At 36.6% G+C, this 10,427-nt stretch overlaps 1 protein-coding gene across 1 annotated transcript; it reads right to left on the bottom strand.

Annotated features, from left to right (window-relative positions):
- Positions 1-8,064: 8,064 nt before the first annotated feature.
- On the bottom strand, positions 8,065-10,035 carry LOC132299766 (F-box protein SKIP22-like). The gene has a single exon (XM_059796581.1). The coding sequence runs from the start codon at positions 9,815-9,817 to the stop codon at positions 8,315-8,317; it is 1,503 nt and encodes a 500-aa protein (XP_059652564.1). The 5' UTR covers positions 9,818-10,035; the 3' UTR covers positions 8,065-8,314.
- Between the last annotated feature and the right edge of the window lie 392 nt (positions 10,036-10,427).

Raw genomic sequence — 10,427 nt, 5'->3', positions numbered from 1 at the left:
GAAAACATAATATATTAAAATAATCCCAGAGTTAAGAACAATCAAACAATAATACTAAATTGGGTTACATCAGTGCCCTAAGAGAGGAATTAGCTACTCATGACGATGTTGAATATCATCTGTGTTGGAGTTGTCTCCATCGTCACGGACATCACTTCTCTTCTCAAGATCTTCACCTTCTAAGGTTGTGGAAACCCTAGAAACCACCACAGTATTAGCCTTCTAAATCACACTAGAAAAAGAACTTGGAATTTCAGACCTCTTCTATCAAGGCTTAAGCCTTCTTTTATAGAAGAAAATAAGGATCTGGTGGGCTTTTAGGTCTTCTGGCCTATCTGGAATGAGATACGGCTTGAAAAGAGAACATTCCCGTAACTTAAAATCTGACATGTCATGGAAGGCTCGAGCTTTAGGAATAAAGGCTCGAGCTTTAAGGTTCAGGCTCAAGCTTAAGGAACAAGGCTCGAGCTTCTCTGGATTAATGCTCGAGCTTCAAGAATTGGTGTTCAATCTTCACTTTGACATTTAGCCAAATTTCTTCAATTACTTTCCGAAGCGTCTTTTTCTTCAACACTTAGAATATTCTTGGGATTGAAATCTTTTAACATTGCTCGATCAAAGCTTCATGGGCTTAAGTACTAGGTACCAGGCTCGAGCATTTGGTTTTCAAGACTCAAGCTTCAATGGATGGTGCTCGATCCTTGGGGTTAGGCACGAGATTAGGCACGAAGTCTGGGAGCTTAGAAATCAACTCTTCAAATTCCGACGCCTTGTGCTCGAGCTTAAGGGTCAAGGCTCGAGCACCCTATGGTCAGGCTCGAGCACCCTTTGTTTAAGCTCGAGCCTGAAGGTACAAGGCTCGAACTTTAATGCCTTGTTGACTTTTCTTCTCTGACTTGTAAGGCTCAGGCTTGAAGACTTGGGCTCGAGCTTTGGTTATTAAACTCCTCCAAATTTCACCATTAAAGCTCTAAGCTTGCTCTGAATGACCGGAAACAATTCTGTAAGCTTCTATATCATTATAAAGTCTCGGTTTTAACCATTTCTCTGGGAAAGTACCTACAAGCACACATTAAACATAACTTAGTCTAATAATAGACAGAAGTATCACTTTAGGCTGCAACTTATGTCTATTAAGGGGCTCGAATATGCAATATTCAACATTCATCAGCAAGCTTGGTTACAACCGAGTCGGCTCGATTGCCAACTAAGTTAGCTCGATTACCAATCGAGTTGGCTCAGTTCCAACTAAGTCGACTCGGTTGATGCTAAAGGTCGTCTTCTTCATCGGTTCAGCCTCTGTAAACCCTAAAACTTCATTGTTAATTCTTCTAAGCTTCAAACTAAGTCTCATACTTCCATATTAAATTATTTTAGATGTTTTAACATGCAAAGATTAAACTTAAACATCAATTATGCATAAAAATCCAAGAAATATTCAAAACAAGAATATGAAACTAAAATCATTCATGCTTGTTGGAAGGGATGATTCTCGGTGGTAAAGAGCTTTTTATATATATAAATTCTACGAATAAGTGGAGTCAACTTTACTAAAAAAAAAAAAAAAAAAAATTCTTGGAAAAAAAAAAACCTTCGTACTAATAAACCAGTCATTGCTTACACTTTCAAGTGACAGATTTTCCATTGTCCATCTAAACTTTTTACATATAATTCCTACCTGTATAATTTGGAACATTTAAGGGGAAAATGGCAGTTACTTCTTCTATCAAAATATGCAGGCCTGGTTACCCCAAAAGAAATGCTTATAATTCTTGGGGAGTGTAATAATACCTTGAATTTCATCTCACTTACTATTGTTGGAATGTTGTAATCAGACATTTCGACCCAAGAGACCCCTTATCCACTGGTCCGCGGGTTAGATCTCCTTCAAATTAAACTAATTCTATTCTAAATGAAAGCACGTATGTATACAGAGTGCAGATATGAGACTGCGTGTGAACAAAATTATTCAGTTCAAACCCGAATGGCCATGAAAAACTAGCACAACCAAAGTGCATAAAGCAGAATGTCCCCTTTACGTTTAGAGATTGATTCGTCAAAGAGGTTGGATTTTGGGACATGGTGGATGGATTTGGGTAAGTTATTAGGGACGGAGGAGGAGCGACAGATTGGTTTGGGGTTGGCAGCAAGTACCCGTTGGTATCTTTGGAAAGGTAGGAACGCTTGGGTGTTCAATAGGGAGATATGGAAGTCTCATAATATTGTGAGTATGGCGACAACTCAATTTTGGGAATTGGTTGAGGCTAATTCATCCTTGAAAGAGTTAGGGGGTTGGAAGGTGGATAATATGATATCTGGTCCATGTGTGTCCAGGGAGAGATGGATACCTCCGGAACAAAGGGTTATTAAGTGCAATGTGGATGCTTGCTTTGAGCTAAAAATGAAGGTGGGGGGTGGTGGAGTTGTTTTCAGAAATTCGGAGGGAGTGGTAGTGAAAGGGGTTGTGTTGGGGAAGTTCAAGGCATCCTCGCTTCTATGGCAGTGGCTGTGTGTATTAGTAAGGCACTTGATTGGGCATTAAAATGTATGGTTGGAGACGGATTCGATGGTTGTATGCTCAGCTATAATGGAGGAGGAGAATTGCTCTATTGAAATTCAAGCTCTTGTTTTTTATATCAAGGCAGAGTTTCGGAGTTTTTTCTCAGTTCAAATTAGCCATGTGCGTAGGCATGGTGAAGTCGCCCACGCAGTGGCAAAAATCTCCAAATGCCACGTTGGTGAGGATATTGAGTTACTGTTTTTTTTTAGTCATGTCTTTGGAATGATGTATCCCATGGCATGTAGTGGGTTTTGTTTGCCAAAACAAAAATAAAAATAAAATAAAAATAAATTCTCAAAAATAGTAGTTTAGTTTTTCCTATGATTTTATAGTTATTATCCTCCAAAAAAATTGTACAAAATTTCTCCTTTTGAGAGGACAAGAAGGCCCGTCCTTTGTCACTTAAGTGGAGTCAACTTTACTACTACGTAATAATTTTTTATTTTTTTACCCAAAAAAAAAAAATATTTCTTACTAATAAGCCAGTCTTTGCTTACACTTTCAAGTGACAGATTTAAATGGTCCATCTAAACTCCAAAAGAAATGCTTATAATTCTTAGGGAGTGTAGTACCTTGAATTTCATCTCTTGAAATATTTTAATCAGACATTTCGACCCAAGAGACCCCTTATCCACTGGTCCGCGGGTTAGATCTCCTTCACATTAAACTAACTCTATTCTAAATGCAAGCACGTATGCATACAGAGTGCAGATATGAGACGGCGTGTGAACAACTAGCACAACCATAGTGCATAAAGCAGAAGATAGAAGACGCAAAGCAACAAAATATTAAGGAACAACAACAGTTGGAGATCATCTATATAAATATTTAAAACTATGTAAAATATTCAACATTACACAAGTTTCCAACTCTCTTCTTCTAGTAAGAGCCCCAACAAATGCTTAATATTATAGAATACACTGTACTACCTCCAAAGGAACTCAGAATCAGCATTCAACCATTATTAAGGGTAATTCAAACTTACTCGACAGAAAAAAAAAAAAAAAAAAAAAAAAAAAAAGAGGCTCCCTGGGAATGAAGCATGAAAATTATGAGGTGCTGGATGATGTTGAAAGGCTCGGCCAGTGGCGGTGTGGGATGGCAAGAACTGGCAAGAAGTAATAATCACCAAAGGGTCAGCCTGGTGGTGGCGGGATGACAAGAACTGGCAAAACTGGCAAGTGGTGATAACGACCACCTATAAATCCTGGAACCCCTAATGGATTAGGGTCTCTTCTCACACCCATAAGAGATGGACAAGTCCTTTTCCTACACTCCCAACACTTAGCAAACTTCCCTTTCCAATGGCCGTCTCCCTGTGATCCTTACACATTGCCAAACTGCCCCATAAAACTCTGCTTCCACAAATCATCATTAGACGACTAAAGAGCACCTCCAGACATACACACCCCAGTTTTGCAAGATCAACAGCGGCCAGTGACTCGAAAATCTTCAGTTTAAGTTCAGTGGGTAGGCACATAAAGCACGGTGGAGGTGCCAAACCAGCCTTCTCACGTAAATCTATTAAGAGAGGCAATGCAATTTTATCCTTCACATTCTTCCAAAAGTCAAACATTTCATTTTCAAGAAAGTGTCCTGTGTATTTATTGTTACAATGATAAAAGACAAATACGCAACAAACTTATCTACTTCTTGTTACAACAATAAGATTAGAGATGCAGAGATTCTCTCAACAAACTTTTATGTTTGTTATGGGTTTATTACAAAGATTGGATTACCCTTTGACCTGATTTTCTTGTTGATCCAATATACATTAGCTAATTGATGTACACTGAAAATTTTAGAGCAAGGGTGATAAATTAGATTTCTCATTATGAAATAGGTAAAAAGATTAAAAGAGGGAAAGGGAATGCTAAAGCGTGCTTACTTCGCTATCATTCCATCAGCCATAAAAAAGGAGAAACAATTTGGTGTAAATCAAACTAAGTACACTAAAAAATATGAAAGATTATGCGAATTAATTTAATAAATTTCAGTTCACCTTACATACTTGTCCTTTGTCTGAGTTCAAAATTTGAACTAGGTAATACTACCGCTCTGGCAGGACTCAATCATCACCATCTGCCAGTCGCTCCTCATTAGTTGCATGTGTCTTGTAATGCTGCTTCTTCAAGACTTAAAATTCCTGCACTTCCTACCATTCGATTTTATTACCCATGATTTAGCGTAGTCTAGAATGAAATACTTTTCCTGTCACAAATTCACACATGATGTACTACAGACTGATTACACATATAATAAATTCAAACTGCTTTAAAAAGGACAATTTAACAGTACATAACATTTTTAAAAAAAAACAGAGAGAGAGAAAGAAACACTGGCTAGCAATTAAAGGAACAAAATAATATAATCCATGAATGAGTTCTTATAGATCTCAAATATTTAATAATGTAAACAATAATTTGCTTACACAACATAATAGGGCCGGGTAAAGAAATTAAAAGGATTGGCAAGCTAGCTGTTTCATACTATTTTCCTAACTAAAAAAATGGAATTTGGAACTTCATTCTTCTTGCTAGCCATTGCCAAGTTTGTGGCTGTTGCTGCCTAGCTAATCCCCAAACTACCCATGACTCTTAATTACAGCAGTTGAAACCCATTAAACACTGAGACGATATTGTCAGTTGGGGAGCACCTATATGTAATTAATTTCTAGTTGACTTTGCAAGCATAGCATCTGTGACATAATTCAAAAGCACATAATATATGTTCAACTTATTTAAGAAATTAAATTAAGCACAGCTTATACATTTTATTTTGGAATACATGTGCCTTCTTGCTGGTGCACACACTTCAGCAAGGAAAATTTGTTGTCCTAGAAATCCCACAACAGCCATAACAGTAATCTTCTTATGCACATTTCTATTAGTTAAGACAGCATTACATTGATGCATTTGAATGAATTCTAATGTTTCGGTTGAATTAAACACAGCATGGGGGTGTGATCATTTTCTCTTGTGTCACACCAACACAATATGTTTCTCTCTGCAAACTGCAATATAGTAAGGATTCTTGATTAATTGAATTGGATTTTGTCCCTTCTGCCTTCAAGTGCGGCCTAAGTTACTGGACAATCATTTATACACCTTCACTATATAAATTTTCTTATAAGCCAAATGACACACAAATACAGATATAAGGTGTTTAACATTACAATAAACATCAATCATGGGCAAAACATAAAGCTTATTGGTTTGCATTTCCTAGGAACAGCTCTCACAGCAAAGAAGAAAATGTGGTTGCTAAGCCCACATTACAGTTGTTCAAGTCCCTAACAATAACAGAAAGACAACTTCATTGTGTTCACTAAGGCCACATAATAGAAGTTCCAACATTCAGCATTAAGACCATAACGGCATAAACTACATATAGGAAATACACTAGTTATATCAATGTAGCGGAATCAATAGTCAATGAAAATATTGAGAAATCACAGATGTAGTATCAAAGAGTTCAACCTACTTTCAGAACCAAACAAGATTAGAACCCAAATGGATTAGTAGCAAAAACACACCCACAACTAAGATCCACTTTCAGAACCAAACAACACTTTTCATTGAGAATCGAAGTGAGACAAGGTTAGGCTATGAAATATCAAAGATGAAAGAATTATGAAATAAAACAATACATAAATGTAAAAGAAAAAAAAAAAAAATACTATAATATCAACCACATATATTGCAATTGGTAAAGGTAGCAAAGGCCCAAATTATGAATAGTTTGGAGATACTACTCAATGAAGTACCTCAGTCTTAGAAGATCCTCAAATTCATCAGAATCAGGAACAGTCAAAAACTAAGAGAACTATAAAAAATAATCACATATTCATAGTGTGGTTCTGTAGCCACAAATAATGAATAAAATACAGAACAAGGAATCATATTAACAGAATAACCATGTTGTCAACCATTTTGAATGAATTTATACATCAAGTTTGATTAAAAATTGAAACAGGTTCTAAAACCAGATTCAACTTCTTAGAAAGCTAGAAATTCATACAATAATAACATCAATCTCCACTTAAAATGAATTCAATAAAAAATGATGAGAATTTGATAGAATTTACCTGTAAGTGGACGAAAATGAATACAATGCTGATCGTTGGCCATTTTGGATGAATTAGACATCGATTTAGCTCCAAAATCAAATAGAACAGACCGATTAACGAATTCTAATAGCTTGGTTTGGTTTTGATTTCTCTGTGAAATGTAAATGAAGCTGTTGATTGAAAATGTTTGTGATGGAGAGAAATCTCTGCTCAGATCGAGAGAGAGAATCGCACTCCTAGGGCTCAGTTTTGATTTCTCTCTGAAATGTAAATGTAAATGAAGATGTGGATTGAAAATTTTCATAACAAAGAGAAAATCTCTACTCGTGCGAAAATCTTACTCCTAGGGTTTAGTTTGATTTTGGTACCGAGGGAGTGAAATGAAAAGGTGAGGAGTGAATTTCTTTTTACTTGCCGAAAGAAATAGTGAGCGAAATGGAAAAATAAAAAAAGAAAAAGAAAAAGAATATGCACAGCAGTCACTTGCGCAGTTACTAGAAATTGGTTATAGCAGCATTTTTTAATAAATTCTGCTAAAATTTCGTCACTATAGGGATATTTTCTTTTAGTGAAGAAATTAAACTTGGTCCAAATTTGGACCAAGCCGACGGACACAGTGGGGCTGTGAGACTCGCCATTCTTAAGAATATTACAAGATGATAATGAGAATCCTGGTCTTATAACCCTTATATCAGGCAATGTGGTTCTTGCTATGAAACAAGATCAATGAGCGAATTAAAATATTTCATACTATCTATCACAAAAATAGTAGTATAGTTTTTCATATGATTTCATAGTTATAATCCTCCAAAATAATTTTAAAGAATTTTTTCTTTTGAGGGCAAGAAGGTTAGTCCTTGACACTTAAGTGGAGTTCAACTTATTAATAAGCCTTTACTCAATATATTTTTTTTTTTTTTTAAAAAAAAGGGCAAAAAAATAAAAGAAAAGAACCTTCTTACTAATAAGCCAGTCTTTCCATCTAAACCTTTTACATATAATTCCTACCTGTATAATTTGGAACATTTCTATGAAAATATACACCAACAGAATTGCTTTTAATTTTTTGGTAGTGTAAATACCTTGAACTTCATCTCACTTACTATTGTTGGAATGTTGTAATCAGAAATTTCACCCCTTTGCGCACATTTTTCCACCTTCCCTTTACTTGATTGCACATTATTGCAATATCTACCACCAAGGTTTTTACTGGATCTACTTGCTGCTATAAGACAGAGATTCCCCAAGAGACCCCTAATCCACTAGGCTGTGCGGGTTAGAGCTCCTCCACATTAAACTAATTCTATTCTAAATGCAAGCATGTATGTATACAGGATGCACACATGAGACTGCATGTGAACAAAATCATTCAGTCAAACCCGAATGGCCATGAAAAACTAGCACAATCAAAGTGCATAAAGCAGAAGATAGAAGATACAAAGCAACAACAACAATTGGAGACCATCTATATAAATATTTAAAACCATGTAAAATATTCAACACAAGACATGTTCTGACTTTTCTCTTCTTCTAGTAAGATAAATATTTAAAACCATGTAAAATATTCAACATAAGACATGTTCCTGACTTTTCTCTTCTTCTAGTAAGTGACCTAACAAACGCTTAATATTATTGCATATATTGTACTACCTCAAAAGGGACTCAGAATCAGCATTCAACCATGATCAACGATAATTCAAACTCCGAGATAAGGCACCCTGTCCTCCCAAATCACAATGAAGCCTGAAATTCTGAGGTGCTGGATGATGTTGAAAGGCTCGGCCAGGTGGTGGTGGTGGTGCTGGTGCTGGTGCTGGGATGGCAAGAACTGGCAAGTAGTCATAATGACCAAAGGCTTGGCCTGGTGGTGGTGGGATGGCAAGAACTGGCAAGACTGGCAAGTGATGATAATTACCACCTATAAATCCTGGAACCCCCGATGGATTAGGGTCTCTTCTCACACCCATACGAGATGGACAAGACATTTTCCTACACTCCCAACACTTGGCAAACTTCCCTTTCCAATGGCCGTCTCCCTGTGATCCTTCCACATTGCCAAACTGCTCCACAAACTTCTGCTTCCACATATCGTCATTAGATGACAAAAAAAGCAGCTCCAGACATACACATCCCAGTTTTGCAAGATCAACGCCAGCCAGTGACTTCAAAATCTTAAGTTTAAGGTCGGTGGGTAGGCGCATAAAGCATGGTGGAGGGGCCAAACCAGCCTTCTCACATAAATCTATTCGAAGAGGCAATGCAATTTTATCTTTCACAATCTTCCAAAATTCAAACACTTCCTTTTCAGGGTATGTATCAGAGTACAAATCCTTTCCATGAGTTTCATCAAACGACTCACAATTTGCCCACACAACGTTCAAGAACGAAACCAATGGCTCTTTGTGCAGATACACTTGATATGACCCAGGAATTCCATAAATGAAAAGAAACTTTTCTAGACTCACAAACTTCAATAAAACAGTTTCAACTCCATTCCCATTACATAAAATCTGAGGAAGAGTGTATGAAAGCACCAAATTGAAAGAAGACGAAGAGCATTCCTCGGTATTAAACCCATCAAGAATCATTTTTGAGACAGGGTCAACTCTAACAAAGCCAGACTCTATCAAAACAGCATGAACAGCAATCACCAAGAGATGATAACCACCACCACCACCATCACCAACCACCTCTTTCCCAAACACTCCTCTCAGATAACAAAGCACGTACTCTGTTCCAGACACACCCACGTTTTTATCTTCCTCAGGTCTAATCTCACCATCCCCAGATTCCAAATCTAGGGTTTCATGTTTACCTAGGGTTTCAGTAGTGGAAACACGTTCTTCCTGTAAATTGGTTTCTGTTGTTGGGGCTTTCTGTGAATTCTGAGTGTGTTCCGAATTGGGTTCTTGAGGAGGGGTATGGAATTGGGCTATTTGCGTTTTTGAGGAAAACCCATTAGGGTTGAGAGTGAAGAAGATAAGATCACCTGAGATGATACCTAGAGACTGAAGAGTATGTTGAGATGAACCATGAAGCTCGTCCTTCCGATTGAGAGAAAGGTGTATGGAAGAGGAAGAAGAGATTCTCTGAAGAATGACATCTTTGAGGTGTTGGAGAGAGCATGAATTGGGGACTTCGATTCTTATGGTTACTTTGGTTTCAAATGATCTGAGCATCAGTTTCATGGTGTGGGAATTCAACAGAGAATTTCAGAGAAATCGTGACTGTGGAAGTAGAGGAGAGTACTTACAAACCCGTGTGGATTAGGAATTCAACAGATAATTTGGGAGAAACCGTGACTGTGGAGGCAAAAGGAGAGGGCCAACAAACTCGAGCGGAAAGTTGTTTACGGGAAAAGTGAAAAAAACAATCGTACCCTGCATAGGATCAAATATTGGGTCCCAACTCCGAACTCTAATAGTAATTGCACTGGATAGGTGTTTTGCAATTCTACGTGGATTAATATTTCGCTCAAATATATCCAATCAATGTCCTGTGAGACAAATCTCTAACCTAATGTTTAAATGGTAAATATAACTTTCCTTTTTCTTTTTTTTTCTTTTTTTTTTTGATATAAATACATTAAGTTTTAAAAAAATAATTTAAAAAAAAAAACTTGAGGTTACTGTTTTGTTACTATTGCACATGACATTCTTAAAATATAAAATTTTAAAAATACTATTTTATTTTTCAATAATGTTCTTATATATAATATTCTTCGTATATTTACATAAATATTAGGTTAGATTATTTTTTTATTTTCTTATTTTTGCTGTATTCCAAAATTCTGTCTCA

Source organism: Cornus florida, unplaced genomic scaffold (genome assembly GCF_030987335.1).
Source record: "Cornus florida cultivar Cherokee Brave unplaced genomic scaffold, ASM3098733v1 CherokeeBrave_3.0.0_Hap2_Chr03, whole genome shotgun sequence".
Taxonomy (NCBI): Eukaryota; Viridiplantae; Streptophyta; class Magnoliopsida; order Cornales; family Cornaceae; genus Cornus; species Cornus florida.
This window is presented reverse-complemented; position numbering and strand designations above follow the sequence as displayed.

What these genes read in the sequence shown, in the direction of transcription:
- LOC132299766 (XM_059796581.1), bottom strand. Translation starts at nt 9,817, where the DNA reads ATGAAACTGATGCTCAGATCATTTGAAACCAAAGTAACCATAAGAATC.